Below are 18870 nucleotides of genomic sequence, written 5' to 3' on the forward strand. Positions count from 1 at the left end.
GTATATGCTTTTTATTTCTGTTTCCTCCACTCTTTGACTTTGATCCAAAATTGGTCAGGTGTGGGTGAATTGTGGTGTCTTGACGAGTGAAGAAGATTTATAAGTGTTTGAAGTGAAAATGGTGTTCTTTTGATGTTTCTGAACAAAATCAAATCATGCATGTTCACTGATGTAAAGCAGTGTGTCATATGCATGCACGCACATGCCAATCCATGCACACACACACACACACACACACACACACACACACACACACACGTAACAACTCAGAATGGTAAACCTTGTAAAGCATGTCCACTATTCTCTGGCTCTCCAATAAATGAAAGCCAGAGGCAGAGAAAGCCTCGGTTATCTCCAAACACCTGCTTTTTATGTAGACATTTCCTCATTTCTTTTTCATTTAAAGAAAAAATAAGTACAAAAATCAAATGAAGCAGCTTAAAATGAACTCTGTGGGTTATATTTTATTGTTTTGTTTTCTAACTCTGCCCGTAATAATGTTGTTCATTGCCAGACTGAAACAAGCTCAGTCATGAAAAAGGGAAGTGACCGTACACAACATTATTGTCAAATTTTGATTTGATTATGAGCACATGTCTTCTTATCCTCTCTCCTGATGTGTTTGTGGTCCCTCCAGTTTAGAAGAGTTCATGCTATGATTATTTTAGCCGCATCTATGTGACGGGGTTCTTTCTACAAAACATCAAATATAATATGACGTTGCCAAGATTGACTGTTACACAAAGAAAGAACAATGTGTGACCATGACAGATCAGGCTTCTTGGTCTGGTTGGAACTCGAATTCAGCTCCTCCTTCGGAAAAAAGAACGCCACCAAGACAGTCAGGTCCCCAGCCAGATGAGCCTCCTCTGTACCTACATTCGTACCATTGACTTTCTGACTCTTATTGACCAACTCTGTCTTCCACTCTCTGTTGAAAAACTGTCTTCCAATCTGTCTCACTCTCTCCAACAACAGACCTGCCACAAAGAAGCCAAAATACCTCCCTTTTATTTGATAAGCCCCTCCTACTGGGCGTAACCAATCAAATAATGCATTCAAAAAAGGCATATTTGTGGTCAATAAACAAACAGAAAATCACATGAAACACCAGTGGAATGAAAATAAAAACTCACTCTTTGATATTAAACACTGACCAGTTCAAAATGCTCTCTTAAATGACACATATACACATAATTGGTTAACTAATTATTAACTTGTTTATATATTATCAGCTGTCAGCTTGTTTATATATTATCCCAGTTTAAAATAATGCACCTTATTTGTGGAAAGCGTGGAAACTGCCTCCATACAGTATTGGTGCACACCAGATGTGGGTCAAATGTGCTTCACAAGTTGATCCAGGTCTGCTCACAAACCACATCCAGGTGCAGTTTAATCAGTATCAACACAGCACATGACAAAAAGAAGTAGGTGGGCCACACACCGGATGTTTCAGTCCATATCCGTCCATCATTGATGCTAAAGACAGAATAATTCCTATCCCTGTTCCAGCTTCACATTATACACACTGTCAGTGTGTTTTTACACATTTCCCCTCATTTTTCTTCTTGCACTGCCAGTTATGTTTTCACGGCACATTTAGATATTTGTCTTCTCAGTAAATCAGCTAGTTCTTGGTGTTCCTCCTCTGCATGCTCCATGAAAGTCCTTTTTTTTTTTTTCTGTTTCTTTTGGAGTTTCATTTTGAAAGCATAGCTCCAGACTCCTGATGATCGAAGGTAATAATGAAACAAGCATTTTCTGTTATTCCCAGACAAAGCTGTCTTTCTGAGCTCTTCAAAAGCTCTGCTAAACTCTGCCAAGACAGGTTGATAAACAAACATATTCCATAAAATTTTCGGCTTTAATAAAAGGTTTAATTTAGCATTAAAAATAAAAACTGCATAAATGGAGGCAGGCAAAAATACATGCTCATGTTCTCTTCTTTCTTCAACAGTATGTTATTGACAGTGGGTCTATTGAGACCAATTAACTCCTTATTGAACCTTCGCTATGAGAATCAGCCTCTTTCATTGCATTGATTGTTTCGACTATCCAAGTCTGTACAAAAAAAAAGAAGAAATTATTAAGACACATCCTCATTGTAAATGATTGATCGTTCTGCCTCTTTGTGCTTCGTGTGTTGTAATCTCAGAGCCTCCAAGGTTTAATGATTGATAAGCCTAAGCTACTTTCCTGGATGTGATAAGCGATAAATCGCTGCTATGAGATATCTTGCGACGACCCTCCACTTTGACACTCGGCGAGTCCAATCAGGAGCTGAAGGTCGTCACCTTGCTGAGCTACACCTGCAGTCCGTGGCACAGCTGCATGTAATCATCCTCTGCTCCAGTCTAGCGTGGCGCTCTGGTTCTGGCTTTTCTGTTTTGTTCTGTAGCTCATGTTTCTGACAATAAACCACCTATTAGTCACCACAATGATTTTATCTGCTTGGTTTTTGTTGCAGCTCTGGAACCAGGAACCGTATTGACTATGTAAATTACACATCACAATAAAGACGCAGCTTAATACAATCATTTATTTGAACTGAATTTCAGTAATTCCATTTGCAGCACTTGCCCATCATGAGAACATTGTAATGTACAGTATATACAAGAGTAACACCTTGGTTTTGCTTCAGTCTGTGTGTTTAGTCCATCTGTTTGGGTTTAGTCAACATATTTTTAAAATTTTCAGTTGATGAATAAAGTCCAGTCAGAAGGACATTTTGTGATTGAGTCAATTAGGACTATATAAAAAAACAGCTTGTCATACAAAAACTGTATGTTTAGATATTCTTTCCCTCCATAAATTCTGTGTCTTTATTCACCTTTTTCTTCATCTTCATCTTTTTCTTTGTCAGTTTTTTCCTCTTTCTTTTCTTCGCTACCTCTTTCTCCATCCTCTTTTTTTTCTCCCTCACCATCTTCCTCTCCTTCATCTTTTCTTTCTCCTTCTTCCACTTTTTCTTCCTTTTTCACTTCTTCCTCCTCTTCCTCCTCATCCTCGACCTCTTCTCCGGTGAGGCGCTCCAGATCTGCGATGCGATGCCTCAGAGCTTTGTCGGCGTTCTTGTAACTTCCAAGAATCTTCTTGAGCTTAGTTTGCATCAGATCCATTGTGCCGTACAGCTTATTGACTTTCTCCTCCAGCTCTTTGACCTCAGGCTTGATGTTGGCCGGGTCCAAATCTATCAGACCGTCTTTCATCAGAATCTGACGACCCTTTTCTTCCAGCATGCCTTTGGCGTCGGGATACTCCACCAGTGATTCCATGAGGTCGTCCTTGGACAGGCAGAAGAGGTCTGAATATCCAATACTGCGAATGTTGGCTGTCCTCCTGTTGCCTGCTTTACTACCTTTAATGTTAAGGATACTAATCTCGCCGAAATAGCTGCCGCTTCCAAGAACTACAAACTGTGTGACGCCGTCGTCGGCAACGACCGCAAGTTTTCCATCTTTGATGATGTACATCTCCCGGCCGATGTCGCCTTTCCTGCAGATGTAGTCCCCAGGGCTGAATACCTGAGGTCGTAGTTTGAGCACCAGCTCAATCAGCAGGCCTGCTTCACAGTCTGCAAAGATCCGGACTTTCTTCAGAGTATCCATGTGGACTTGGATAGCAATTTCTGCTTTTAGTTTATCTGGGAGGTACCGTAGCACCTCCCGTTCATCCTGCGCCTTGCCATTATTCCAAAGATAGTCAAACCACTTGATGACTCTCAATTCGAGATCCTTGCTGACTTTTCGAACCTGCAAAAGAAAAGAAATTAGAACAATTGAAAGAATAATCAAGTGTTTTTCATAACTCCTTGTCTTTCTGATGGAGTTTTCACTGACCTGCATGTACTGTTTGATGTTGTCTATTCGGGCCTGGAACTGGGCTTGGGCTGCATTCATGTTGGAAATCATGGTGGCAATGTTACCTACGATGGTGGCAAAGATTAAGACTCCAACTAAGAAGTCTACAACGTGAAAAAGAAATTCTGAGTCCAGGGCTGGTGGTGGAGTTTCTCCGATGGTGGTCAATGTCAGTGTGGACCAATAGAGGCTGAAAGCATATTTCCTCCCGGGAAGCCCAAACGCAGGCTCCTCGGGATCATCCAGAGCTGGGTAGACCCAATCATCAGCCCCAAAACCAATGGATTTGGAGAAAGAGAAGTACAGGCAGGCATTCCAGTGGATGATGATGAGGATGTACATGATCAGGTTTCCGATGCGGAAGATGTTTGGATAGTTGGTTTTTGTCTCGGTCCTGGTGAAGAACTCCATCATGCGACCGATCCTCAGAAGCTTGTTGATGCGGATCTCGGGGTAGTCAAGGCCAAGGAAGAAATATAAGACATCAGTGGGCAACATGGAGACAACGTCAAGACGAAACTGGAAGCTGCTGACGTAGCGATCCCGGAGCAGCTTCTCATCTTTTACCATCAAGCCTTGCTCAAGGTACCCTGCAAACAAGGAAGAAGAAAAACTTTGAGAAAAATTAACGTTTGATTTGGCATTAAATTAAAAAAAGGACTTTGTGTTCTGCTTGTCATCATCACTGATTGCACAAATTAGGCAAACTGTTTAATCTGAAAACATTGTGTTCTTCAGTGGTGATCAGTTGGTGGGGGCATTGATAATGATACAGACAAGTCATCGCAAGAAACACTGTCAATCCTCAATTTATTTCCATTCCACATGTCTACATGCCTTTATTTTATCATTTTTTACTGAATATTGAGTGATTTAAATGCTCTTAATACATTAGAGTAAATATTTTTAACAGCACCAAAAGGCACAATAAATTGGGTGAAAGAAGGACAAGTTACAAATGTTGCATTTGTATATTATTGCACACTAAAGCTGTTTTGGTGGGTCTAATACATTTTCCTGTTAGATTGATTTATGTCTAAAGTACACACTGATGTATGTCAGAAAAAAAATGCTAAACCTGCCAATTTAAAACGATGGCGTGTTTCTGAGTCAATTATGCCCCAAATATACCCCTTTACAGTTTTTGTTTGTGTTTGTTTTTTAATGACACTTGGTTTGTTTCACTGAATTGAAGGATATTCAATGGCATTAATCGTCAGTCAATCAGAGGTCACCAATTCACTTGACAGTTCAGGAAAAGAATGAATCCCTCAGACCGTGATGCTCAAGGTTTGGGGTTTTACCTGTTCTGGTCCTGAAGAACATATCAGCCAGGTAAATTAGGTCTGAAGTGTAGTCCAGAAACACCCAATATATCAAATAATTGTACTGCAGCTCTTCAAAGCAAGCCCTGTTTGGGGCAGAAGAACACAAGCCATTACCAATGTTTTTCAATTAATAATATTGAACAGCAATACCACAGTATCATCAGGGTAACTGGTCTGCTTTGGTTGCTTTTAACATAAATTGTGGAGTTTTGTCAGTAGCTCAGTTGTTAGAGTTGATCATCCTTCTGTCCCGAGGTTGCGGGTTGAGATCCTCTCCTGGCCCACTCTATTGAGAAAGACACCGAATATCAAATTGCTGGTAATGGTGTTCGAGCTTCTGGGATGGCAGACCTCATTCATGAGTGTGAATGGTACAATACGACTAATGCGTCGGGCTTTGAGACTGCCGAAGCTTTTGGAAAGTGGAATCCATTTACAACACCACATTCTCTGCTGCATTGAGCTCCAGTTAAATCGACCTGCCACTTAGGTTCAGAAGAACAGAGCTACTTTTCTCCACAAAGCCGAGCGGTTCCTGAAATAGATATGTTAGAGTTCCACGTGAACAAAGATGTGAACGGCACTCGATGTAACTGAATGGAATAATGTGAACATTTGACCTGCAGTGTTGAATGAATCAGTGATTTATTGGAGTCACCTGGCAATAATCATGGTCCAGTTATACATGACTGGCAGTGTGATGATGAAAAGCCAGTGGTAATACAAGTTCCCAGCAGGATTAATGACGAATAATTCTTTGGGTCTGTGAAAAGAAAGAAATTAAATATAAATTAGCACAGTAAAAACAGTATTTTGAAAGCTTGTTGAGGAAATTCTTGAAAATGTGTTCACTTGTCTTTCTCTTTTTCCTTCTCTTTTCTTTCTGCTTTTCTTTTTCCTCTTTTTCTTTGGCTTCTTTTTCCTCTTTTTCTTTGGCTTCTTTAGCTTCTTTTTCTTCTTTTTCTTTCCTCTCCTGCTCCTTCTTTCTGTAAAGAACATTAAAATCATGGTCAGAAAGTGACTCTTGGCTGTACTTTACATACCACATTTACTTAAAGGATTTCAATAAAAACAATAATTACTCCTTCTTCTCCTTCTTGTCTTTCTTCTCTTTCTTTTCCTTTTTCCTTTTTTTCTTTTTCTCCCTGGAATAGGATTAATTAAGACAATTACAAAGTGCTCTTTAATGAATCTAGAACACATCACAGCAATAAAACCTTTTTTTTTTGTTACATTGGCTTTCTTTATATGTCTGCAGCTTCAAATTGTACTCACTCTTCATTGTTATTGCTGTTATTCGCGTTGCCCAGAAGATTAGGATTCGATTGAGGCTCACTTCTGTCACGGGCACAGAACATTACACATCAGGTTAATTAAGTGACAGTTGTCTCAGTTCTGCTCCATGCATTGTGAGCTCTCTGTCTGCATGAGAGCGTCTTTGAATTTTTTGCGTACAGATCGTCGTCGCTGTGCTCTTCGCTGTCCGTGCTGAGCGGCGGGGCGGCTGGAGGGGGCGCTGCGAGGCGGGGGCAGGTGGCAGAAGTGGTCATGGCAGCAGATTTGCAGTCTACCCTGCAGGCCCAAATCCAAAGTGGACATTTCAGTCAATGACAGCTGGTAGCAAAGGTTGAATACTTGTCCATGCAACACATTAGCACCTTTAAATTAATATTTTTCTCTGATGAATTGTTGGAAACATAAGTTTTAATATTTGCATTCCAAAAGTCTCCTATTTTTAATATAATCAGCAAAATGCACCAATTTCTTCCTTGCTATTCAAATGGAAACTGAAATTCTGTTAGCTATTTTATCCTTGTTTAATCGTAAACTTCAGGTCATAGATTTAAATTAATCTTGTTTAGATTTTCATCCTGATTACACCAACTTTAAATTTCTTCAGTATCAGACAGCATGAATAATGCAGAGTTTTTGCCTGGTAACTTTAGATTTATTCCAAAAAAGTAATGGCGAAAACAAAAATTCAGTTTAAACCACATGAGTGGTTTTAAAGGCAGAACTGCTGTATTGTCTAAAATCATTTTAAAACAGATCAGGAGAAACACTTTCCCAAATGAAAAGGCCGAACACACAACTGATACCACAACAATGACCTAATCCACTTTTGTAATGATTAAACTTACCTCTTCCACTCCTTAAAGCAATGAGAAGTCCATTTTTTCTTTGATCTTGTCTTGTTTTAGGTGTGGACGGCAGCCATTCACAGCATCAGCTAATTATTCCTATACCAGGTGTCATGGACCGTTAATTAAAATAATATCCAAATGTAACTGGGTAACTGACACCTGCAGGCATTGAGTCTAACTAACTGTGTCACAGAGCCTCAGTGACCCTGACAAGGATTTGTGGATTAGAGTTGGCTGAGAAGAGGAGAGGCAAAGTCACTCATCCTCCTTATTTATCCACCGCTGGGAGATACGGGACACTTTCAAGTGAAGTTCTGGCAACCCGCAGTTAACCTGTTCGTCAGCATCCTGTCCGCAGCGCCGGCCTGACACTTTTCTGGTTTCCTATCTGCAACAGGCTGTAATTTTCCTGTTCATTTGTGGAACAGCAGAGGATTAAATCTGCAGACACACACACACACACAACACACACAGACACACACACACACACACACACACACACACACACACACACACACACGCACACACACACACACACACTATTCATACACACATTCACGCACTTCCACAAAAACACACTCCAGTGTGCATCACTGCAGGGGACAGTACATTGACTTGCCTTCATTTAGAATATAAAAGAAATGACTGGCCGATTCCCTCTGGTGTTAATCATAACTACTAGATGATTAACTCCAAACTTTTCCGTCTCTTTAATCTAAACTGTAACATGTCCTCAATTTGAATTTTTATGATTTATATGCTGGGGCTTTCTGATTGAAATTGTGTAGAAGGCTGTTTGACCCCACAGTGTGGTAATATTCTCTCTCTCTCTCTCTCTCTCTCTCTCTCTCTCTCTCTCTCTCTCTCTCTCTCTCTCTCTCTCTCTCTCTCTCTCTCTCTCTCTCTCTCTCTCTCTCTCTCTCTCTCTCTCTCTCTCTCTCTCTCTCTCTCTCTCTCTCTCTCTCTCTCTCTCTCTCTCTCTCTCTCTCTCTCTCTCCTGCTCAGTCAGCACTCTCAGCTATAAGTCTGATCCTATTAGATTGTACCCAGTGGAACAGATTTCAGATCAGGTGGGTCTAGTTCCAATTAAATGGATCGGAATCACGAGAGTGAAAATAAACCCGAACCTCTGTCAGTGATAAGTTGGTGAGTCCATGAGATCTCTTCACATTAGTAGTGGACTGCACTGGAGAAATTCTATGGTCCAGTGGCTCCCCCTGTTGGCTGATGTAGTGTGTGCAGTTTCATAGCAGCTTCTGGACAGCTTATTTAGCTGGTCTACTCTAGTCTATTGGACTGGATATGCAGTCATGTAGTGTAGTACAAATATTGGTAAGACCAAGCCATCAACAGACTCCAGATCATGCTCAAAAAGCTTGGATTTGTTTTTTCCCCCCAATAGTTGATTCGGAGAGATTCATTGTGCAGAATTATGAAGAACTCAACACCAAGATGAGGTCCATACTTTAATTTCTGTGTTTACCAGAAATCAGATTTTCAGGAAAGAGTTCCAAACGTGATATCTTTTATCTTAAATATCTGAACTTGACCCAAAATATTTTGATATAACAATGTGTACATTCTTTTTTTTTGTTGTTGTTGTTGTTTGCAATGTTGTTGAGATGTTTTGCATTATATTGAGAGATGTTTTAGTATATACTGTATTGATCGTGTGGTCTTATTCATATAATGCAATCCAGCTGAGCACCACATGTCCAACTTAAAACCTCAACATAAAGTTGAATCCGTATGGTTCTCACCATCTGCAGCAAAAAGAAAACGTTAATTACTCATAAAGTGAGAGCTGTTAAATATTGTGACCCTGTTCAATAAACGGCATTTTAAAATTTTTCAAAAACAGACTAATTTAAATCAACTTTTAAAGGTTTGATGCTCTTCAGACAGCTGTGAAACAACATGATCTCAACACAGAGCAAGGCAATTACTCTTTATTTTCAGTAAAATAAACCTGACACACACCAGAATCAAGAAGAGTTTAGAGTGTTACCAAGTGTTTTATTTCTGCATATTTTTACACATTACAGAGGGAGAGGTTTCATTTTTGAAATAACACCTGGAAAGGTTACAGAGCTGCCAGAGTCTAAAAATAGGACTGTTTTTAGTGTTTTACATGCAGAAAAGTCCTTTATGTAAAGGCTAAGAATGTTTCACTTAGTCTGTTATTGAAGACTGTTTAAATTGCTTCAACTGCTTTTCTTTTCTGCCTCAAGCCAATATTTCCCGTGTGTTTATTTATACGTCTTTACATGACGAGTGGCTGTTTTCATCCACTCCTCTCTCTGCTGCTAACAGAGCACTGATAATACAGGGGGTCTCATTACAGTACAGCAGGATCTGCTGCCTCGCCCGCATCATCGGCCTAGGCGGCCAGCGGGCCTGCGCCGGCGTCAGCGGCTGGGACGTCAGCGGCAGCGGGGACGTCGGCTGCGGCGGGGGCGGCGGCATCCACGGCCACCTCGGGGGCCGCAGGGGCCGTGTCAACGGGAGCCACGTCAACGGGAGGCACGTCCACACCGGCGGCGGCGTCGACCGGTGCCGGATCCACGGCGACGTCGACCACAGCTGGCTCCACTGCGGCCGCGGGGTCCGCTGCCGGCTCCGCCGGGGCCGCCTCCACCACAGCTGGGTCGGCCTCGGCCGCCTCCGCCTCCTCGGCCTCCTCCACCTCGTCAGAGTTCAGGGGAGCAGCGGCGGCAGCAGCAGCTGCAGCTTTGGGAGCAGCGACTCCATCCTGAGGCGGGGAAATGGAGAGTTGATATGTTAATAATGAAATGAATTACTTGTGGATCTTTGACTTCAGGGGTGCTGCTACTGCACACTGTCGCACTGCCGGGGCTCTTATAGCATCATTAGTCACTCCAACACTTCTTCCAGTGTGACGAGACAAAGCGCCTGCTGGTTCAAAGCAAAATTCTCCAAAGTGATCAGAACATGTTTTCACTGGGGCGCTGTGTACATCTAAAATTTGTTTGGGGATTTGCAAGTCTTATTTTAGGCAATGTTCCCAACGTACATTTAGAGCTGGCAGAGTGCCTCCGTGTCTGCTCATGAATATGGGCCTGTTACTCTCCTGCCAGCTGCCTGTTTTTCCTGTGGTTACAGGCAGCCTCCACCCATGTTTTCTCAGCTAATTTAGTCGGGGAGTCAGTTTGGTGAATTACAACCTACACTTCTTTAAGTTTTTCGTTCAAGACATTCAAGTTTTTCCCAGGTAGTAACACGTGTCTGAGCAAAATGAATTTTGGATTGATTGGGGACTTTGAATTGGCTTTATGTGTGCACAGATTGTCTCTTTCCGCTCCGACAGGCTCCGGGACCCGGACTAAAGATGGACGTCGTGCTCCTTCACCTCTCCTTCTTCCTCTGAGGCGTCTCCAGCCGGGACGGGAGCCGCAGCAGGGACGTCCGCGGGCTGAGCCGGAGCAGTGTCAACCTGCAGCAGAAAAACATTTCAAAGCTTGTAATCCATGTCTTGACTGCCTGGATAAGAGGATGACTTATAAAAAAAAAACAAAAAAAAAAACAACTCACCACTGCAGCCACAGCAGGATCCACCTAAATAATTGAATAATTCATGAATGAGTGACAAAAGAAGCTTCAGTGACTACAGAAGAGTTTAGCTCCTGCGAGTCAAATCTAACATGGACAAACTTACAGGAGCATCAGCAGCAGGAAGGAAGGGGTTCCCAACTACTCCCTGAAAAAATACAGATTGGTGATTATGGCTGATGTTTGATGTGTGGGTGAAATATCGCTGAACCCCCACTACCTGCTGCTGGTACAGCCTGTACATCTCCATCCACCTCAGGGCCTGATTAGCATGTGCTGCAACCTGCTGAATAAATACCAGACATCTCCAGACATGTGCAGCAATTAAGCCAATTATCTTCTCTCTGTCAGAGGCCTATCACACTGTGCAACTGATGACATGACAGAAACATTGCATGACATGTCACAGCAGACAAAGCCCAGACTGCATAGAAATGTTTTCTTTTTTTTCCCCCTTTAAAGGCTCTTTTTACCTCGGTGCTTTCACTCTCTGGGACCTGTAATTGAAGAGGACATGAGGAAATATCAACTCACCTAACAGCATTGGAGAGACAGTGTTTAAGAGTTTAAATAGAGATTAGAGGTCAGACTGAATGAATGGCACACAAAATCAGGAAAGACTTACAGGAGCAGCGAAGGCAGCAGCCAGCAGGCACATGAACAGCAGAATCTGCTTCATGATGAAAGTATCTACAGAAACATATTCAAAAAGATACACAAGTTTTTCTTTTAAATGAAGGTAAAAAAAAAAAAATACATTTAGTCATTTCGTGTCAAGATTTATTCAGGAGTGGAGAAATGTTTCCAAAGTAAACTCACCGTTTTTGTTCCTGATGCAGAGAAAAAGTGAAGCTGTTCCTTTTCAGAGATTGTAGCGAAGTACTTCATGTCTCGCGAACGTGCCATATATATATATAGGGGAGCACCCTGTAATAGCCAATCACATCCAGTAAGACGTCTGAAGAAATCTCTTTGCATGTCAAAAACTGAAGAGAGGAGGCATGTGGGGTTGAGGCCCCCTGTTATGGTTAATTACATACTGTGCAAGTTTGCTTAACACACACCGCCGTCTTTAATGCCCTGCAACCAAACAGGGGGAAAAACGTGGGATGGAAGCTGACATCAGCGTCTATAGATTTGACGGAGAGGCTCCACTTATAGGTTGACTTGAAAATAGTTCAAATGTGTATATATATTTAAAAAAGATGAGACAGATGAAAGGAGCAGGAAGGAGCTCAGACCACAAGGCCTTTTTTTTCCACTGTGTGAAGCTCACATGATCTGTGATCTAAATGTTTGCTGTGCTCATACCTCTTTTCTATAAAAACCGGCTGCATAGAGAGAGATATTTTTAGGTGTTTGTGTGCAGTTTTTTTTTTCTTTTTTCTAACAGTCGTTCTCCCTCAAATAAAGCTGAAGACCTTTAAGATGTGATTTGACTGTGTGGGGTCTGTGAGTTAAAATGAGCTTCAGACCTCTGCTTTTAACAATGTGAGGAGAAGATGTGTCTTAAGTAGTGTGTGATTTTTGAACCATTATAACTGACACGGTGGGCTTAAAATGACACTAATTTGTGTTTTCTCTCTGTTGCAAGATTCATAAGAAACCCTTTGCCTGTCTATTTTCATCTAATTATTGTTGTCTCTGTCTTGATTGTTTCTTTTTTCCTGCTATAAAAGTTCTGAAAAACATTGATGAGTTTATCATTCGCCTCTTGAGGCCGTTGCAGCTTTGTGGCACTTCCCTCTGCTTCAGCCTAACCTAACACTCACCTTTGAGGAAATATACTGAAGTGATCAGACGCAGCTCCAAAGAGACAAACAATGGTCATTTGGGGCTCCATGATTGTGGCAGCGCTTGTTTATTTTTTAGTTCCAGATTCAGTAGACTTGTGGTCGATCCTTTTGTGAATTGGAATCAATTTGTGTTTTGCTTTTTTTTTTCTTTTTCTTTAATTTTTTCCCATGCAGACCAGACTAAAAGCTGAACCCATAGGCCATTTGTCAGTTCCAGCATTTCATTACACCAGGATCTTTTTCCTCATCATTTATGAATGACAGGAAGGCCATTATAGTGCAGTTCTAACAGTTTAAAATGAAGCTTTAGGAGTGATTTTCAACATTTTCTCTTCTGCAATTGACATGATCTTGACATCCAGGAAGGGAAAAATGTGGAGACGAGACAGTCATGGCATGAAATGACATGTATTTTCTGTGGCTTTGAGGAGATAAGTGTTATATCATATTATGGCAAGCTCTCTTCCCCAGGCGAGTGGAGGATAAGGAGGATTTTCCCTTTTCCCTTCACGGTATTTATTTTTGGAGACAGATACGTGTTGGTGGGAACATTCACTTGAACGCTGCAGTGATTTATGATCACTGTGTGATGAGCTGTAGCTTCTGCCTCATGTAAAATACATACGCTGTGCTCGTGCTGTATAAACGGCTTCAGGATTATTTTGGTCTTGAGAGCAGTTTTTTGTTTTTTTACGTGTATGTGTGTGTGTGTGTGTGTGTGTGTGTGTGTGTGTGTGTGTGGTGGGGGGGTTGTTTATGTTGATTTTGAATAAGCTAGTCACACACTATTCAGATGTCACGCTGCATTTTGCAAAAGAAAAAAATAACTGAAAAGTTGTTTCAGGTTTTGGATGTTTGTATGAAGACAGAGGTTTAATATAGCATCATTAATGTTTACATAACTCAACAGAACATGGAGTGCCCAGGATAACCCACATTGCCAGTTCCTCCCAAAAAAATAAATGTAATATAATCATAGAATTGGAGTCAAAAAGAAAATCATTTCCAGTCATTGATCTCACTCAAGGGCTTATTATTGGACGCATAGAATAGATTAGAATGAATTACACAAAGAAATAACCTTTAGTATTTCTGCTTGCAGTCAAAGACAAGAGATGGATCTGTTTGAAGTGTTCATTTCTAATCATGAGTGCTATTCTACCAGAAATGATTTTAATTTTTTTATTTTACAGATTAGATTTATTCTGAGGTTAATATCAGTTTAACGAGGCTTTCTCGCCACGTGAGTCCTCCTGCACTGAACAGACGCAGCCCATTTGCAGAACTTGAGTTTGATTGGTGTCTCCGTCACTGCCAGACATAAACGGTGGAGAACCCTTGTGAAAGCCGTTCTCCTTGTACGTCCTCTGCTGCGGCATGTCGGCCTGGTGTCTGCTGTCGCCTCTGTCGGGCCTCGCCCCTCCTGGATCCTCCCCTTTTTAAACCCCAGTCAGCTACCAGAGAGGGAGAGGTAATCACTGATTATTAGGTACAGGTGTTCCCTCTCACCTCTCCTGCCACTTCCCCGAGGTCTGCCTCACAAACCACGCCCGACAAAAACCTGACAAAAGAAGATCAAAGGGCAAGACACTGACTGAACCCATCTGAAAGTGACAACATTTGTGCCTTTTTTCAGAAAAAGTGACAGAAGTGTGTTGAATGATAAAAAAAAAAAAAAAAAACTTTCTGGAGCAAAAAAAAAAAAAACAGAAAAAAGACTTGAAAATTAGCTTTATGAAGAAAAGTGATGAGTTACAAGGTATTTTGACTGCAACCTTCTCCAAAGATGGTCCAGTGTCGCTGCTCATATCGTACAAATCCGATGATGACCTGCAGCCTCACTGAGTCACGCTCACTGCTGAGCTGCAGACTGGTCCCCTCAGGGTGTTTTAAAGACTGCAGAGATCACTGCCTGTCACCTGCCTTCTGTGGAAGAAGTCACTGAATCATGGTGTTTCATGAAAACCATAAACACAGATAAAGTCAATGATAACAGGATTTCCAGAGTTATAAGCTTTTAAACTCAGCACTAAGCTTGATGATACCTTACTCTGCCTAAATTCTGATTTGTGGTTTGAGCACCTGTTGCCATTTAACCAGATTGCAGAGGAATTAAACAACCAGACAACATTGTCATGGTGTGCGATACCACAGCTACACTCTATTGTTAGACAATTACATGCATCATGATGATATTGGTGTTATGTTTGTGGTTTTGATCATAAAAGATTTGACAAAAAAATTGCAACAAATGTAACTTTTTAAAGATTTTTTTGTAAGTCACTCAGTAAGTACATGGTGCTTTGGAGTCAAACGATTGACTTGAGGCACTATTTTCTCCGCAGGCCATTGCACGTTCACAGTAATGGTTCAACTTCACAAATAAATAGTCAGTATGGACAAAACATGCTTCAAAAAATCCTTTATTACTTTAAAGATTATAACAGTCAAGGTCAGACTTGAAAAACAACGATATACAGCATCACAAACTAGTCTGCATTTCTACTAGTTAGTTAAAGGTTATTGATTTTTGCTGGTACAGAGGAGCAAACCATTCTTGAAAAATACGCTTCATTCCATGCAGATGATGCTTTCACACTTAAAATGACAATTTTCTGAGTTATTGAAATTAAAACATGTTATTTATCATTATTAAATTTAGCCATTTCTTTCAAGCAATTAGTAACAGTTTCATTTGCAGTTCAACACAGCTTTTTTCCACCTGTTCACATCTTTACGCCTTTGTTGGCATCTAGGAAGGAAAAAAAAACCAATACATTTATGATTACTATTGACTATTACTTTTTAAAATGCGTATTCGTGGCAAATGTAAGTTGCTGTGTACCTGGCTTGTCTGGATAGGCTGGTCCTGGAGCGGTGCCAGAGGATCCTGGGATGGGAGTGTGTTGATGTCAAAAGTTGGATTCTATGAAAAATAAAATACAAAAAGTTTACAAGTTTGGAAATGAAATATGACCGAAAAGTGAGGAATAACTGAAATATTCATGCGAGAAACACAGTTTGAATACATGATCACTTTCTCACATTCAGGGGCTGCTGGGGAAGAGCTTGCGGAGGGTAATCAAATGGGAGGATCTGTTGAGGGGATAAAAAGTCAAAGCAGTTTATGAAAACTGTTTTCACAACAACATGAGAATAAGTGAGGGATATGCAGAATAAATTAAAAAAAAAATCTCACATCTGGCACTGAAGGGTTATTTGTCATGGGAGGAAGGTTTGTTATTATCTGTAACAATAAAAAAAAAAGCCTGTTAGTAAGACCACAACATGAAAAATGTTCCGAACAAATTTTAAACCAAAATCTGGAATGTTTACCCTTTGCTGGGAGAAGTCATAGGGGTAGTACTGCAAATGTCAATAGAGGGGAAAAAAACAGAAAAAAACATCAATAAATAATGTTTTCATATCATACACATGTATGAAAAAAAATGCCTTGAAAATGACTTTACATAGTGTGACACAGATAAAGCAAAAATAGACACGTACGACTTCCACGCTCTGTCTGCCTGGTGGCTGAGGAATGGAGTACTTGATTAAACCATAAGAGGAAAAGGGCTGGAGAGAAACCAAAAAAAGTCAACGAAAGATACAATCAGTGGTTGCAAATGCTTCGGTGTTTTTTTCCCCCCTTATTAAGCTCACTCCTGCTTGCCTCTAAGAAAGTCTGTCAATCCAGGTTCTCATGTCTGATTTTGCCAAAATGTTACAGTGGGGCCAAATACTGGCTTCAAATCTCAATAACATGCACTTTAGGAGTGTTGAAATTTAAGCTATAAAAAGTTATTCAAGTATCCTGTAACTATCTTGGACATTAGTGACACTTCTAAATCATGTCCTGTGGTCTTTGGCGTCCGCCAACAGAAAACCACTGACAGATTTGAGCTTTCACCTTATTCTGGTGTGAAGTGAAGCTGCTGGTTGTGTCGTTACCTGAGCAGGGCCCGGTCCAGCAGCAGCGCCAAATCTGTGTGGGTAAATCTGCAAGAAAACACAAAAGCACACGTGTACTGTGAGCATAATTTCAAATCTCAGGAGGAGTAATGTTTACTGAGTAAGATGAAAATATGACTGCTGCATTAAAAGTGATAAAAAAAATAAAAAAATAAAAAGACTTACGAGCTCCACGCTGTAAGCACCAGGCAGTGCCGGCTGTGGGAATCCAGCGGTGAAGGGATTTTTCATCTAAAATGAGGTGAAGTTGTCAAAATCGATCTTTTTCTAGAATTTTTAAAATGTGTGCCGCTGCACAGCAGCAACAATCTTCGATGTCTCATGTCCATTTCTGGCATTTTCAAACTCAAAAGAGGAGGCAGAGCAGAAACTTTAAAAGAGTGCGTGCACTTTGAGTGTGATCACCTGTGGGAGCGGAGCCCCTCTGGAAGATGTGAAACGAGGCAAGTACTGAAACTAAAACAAGCAGAAACAAAGACTGTGAGCTCAAATGAGGCGTTTAAATGATTTAAAAAACAAACAGGCAGTAAAATGCTGTCAAAAACCTGCTATTTAGTACTTACTGGTGCAGCACAGGCTGTACTAACCAAACAGAGGCACAGGATGGCCAGCTTCATGTTTGCCCTGCAGATTTAAGCATCATGATTAGACTATATCATTTCTGTCAATGGCACAGTGGATGTTTGCTTCCTGTGAGAAAGTTTCTCATAACTCACCTGCTGTGAAACCCAAAGACGCTCCTGAAATGTAGATGATGAGCAGCTCGACGCCAGCCGATCGTATTGTACCTCTCACCAGGTTAGTTAGATTTTTTTATAGGGGACCGTGCTCACCTCGGAGCCAATCACAGTCGATAGGAGTGATGTTACCCAATGAGTGGGTGCAGTGAAGGTGTCTAGTCTCCAGCTTTACTAAATGACCAGTGGTCAAATCCACTTTCTGCGTAATAGCAGACTGGGTTTGATTACACCGTCTAGAGCAGATCACACCTTCACTGTGCCAGCTCTCCATTTGTATGACTATTTACCAATGAAGTATGTGGGGTAAAAATACTGTATCATGACTGTGCAGCTTATCAAAATGTGACTTTCGTGGGTTATTATTCATACTGTCAATCGATTTATTCTTTTAACTAATTAATCGCAACTCTGACAACAACTATTGCGATTAATGGCATGATATCTGAACTTGAGGTCAACACACAAAATCACCAAATTAACGCACATAAATGACTTTATCTGAAGCTTTCAGCTTAAGTGGAGCGGTTTCACATCATAAAAAAACAAAAAACAAAAACAAAACTCGCAAATGTGGAAATTGAACCATCCAACATTTTAAAGTTGAGCTGCTCAAGGGAAGGCCAGCCCCATTTTCTCATTTGCTATCCAAAACATAGATGGCCACAAGAGGATAACTGTGACATTTTCAGGCCATCTCCTTCAATTGAAGAATCTAATCCTTTTCCTAGAGCCAATTTCTAACCCAAACCCTAATCCTACAATTAATCACAATTAAAAAAAAAAAAAATCGTTGACAGGCCTCCATTAATTATTAATTATTGCGATCAAAAATGACAACACTGGTTATTCTGAACCATAGATCGATGGGTCCACTTTTTTCGGGACAGCACCCTTATCTGTTATCCAAGTATTCTTTATTTTTCTTGATATCCTAGTCAGCACATATCTCATATTTTTAATCTTTTACTCTTTGGTTGTACTTATTGTGGAATGTCTGTATGTGCAGGTGTGTATACGTGTGTATATGTATGTATACATATATGGGTGTGTGTGTGTGTGTGTGTGTGTGTGTGTGTATATATGGGTATGTATATATGTATGAATATATATATATATATATATATATATATATATATATATATATATATATATATATATATATATATATATATTTTTTTTTTTTTTTTTTTTTGGATTTGTCTGTTTTTACAGTTGCAAAACTGGAATTTCCCAGCTTGGGATTAATAAAGTAACTCTCTACTCTCTATACAACAAATTGAGGAAAACTGTTGTTGCATGTAGCTATTGGAGTAAAAACTTGATGAAACACACACACACACACACTCACTCACACACTCTCACACACACACACACACAGACACACACACACACACACACACACACACACACACACACACACACACACACAGACAGAGACCCTCCAACTCATTGTTTTA

The 18870-nt window shown here is 40.6% G+C and overlaps 1 protein-coding gene and 2 long non-coding RNA genes across 3 annotated transcripts; all 3 read right to left on the reverse strand.

Annotated features, from left to right (window-relative positions):
• Positions 1–2825: 2825 nt before the first annotated feature.
• On the reverse strand, positions 2826–6741 carry LOC115389760 (cyclic nucleotide-gated channel rod photoreceptor subunit alpha-like). The gene is made up of 7 exons (XM_030093339.1): positions 6647–6741; positions 6467–6529; positions 6026–6177; positions 5850–5952; positions 5168–5274; positions 3843–4453; positions 2826–3755 (listed from the first exon to the last, which is right to left on the reverse strand). Exons 1-7 carry the CDS (start codon positions 6739–6741, stop codon positions 2826–2828), a joined length of 2061 nt encoding a protein of 686 aa, XP_029949199.1.
• Positions 6742–15772: 9031 nt separating this feature from the next.
• Positions 15773–16255, reverse strand: LOC115390081 (uncharacterized). Its single transcript, XR_003931640.1, has 4 exons — positions 16209–16255; positions 16038–16067; positions 15901–15948; positions 15773–15797 (listed from the first exon to the last, which is right to left on the reverse strand). It is a non-coding gene; the product is annotated as an uncharacterized LOC115390081 (long non-coding RNA).
• Positions 16256–16652: 397 nt separating this feature from the next.
• On the reverse strand, positions 16653–17400 carry LOC115390079 (uncharacterized). Its single transcript, XR_003931638.1, has 5 exons — positions 17390–17400; positions 17237–17297; positions 17079–17129; positions 16839–16904; positions 16653–16700 (listed from the first exon to the last, which is right to left on the reverse strand). It is a non-coding gene; the product is annotated as an uncharacterized LOC115390079 (long non-coding RNA).
• Positions 17401–18870: the final 1470 nt, after the last annotated feature.

Source organism: Salarias fasciatus, chromosome 6 (assembly GCF_902148845.1).
Source record: "Salarias fasciatus chromosome 6, fSalaFa1.1, whole genome shotgun sequence".
NCBI classification, from domain to species: domain Eukaryota; kingdom Metazoa; phylum Chordata; class Actinopteri; order Blenniiformes; family Blenniidae; genus Salarias; species Salarias fasciatus.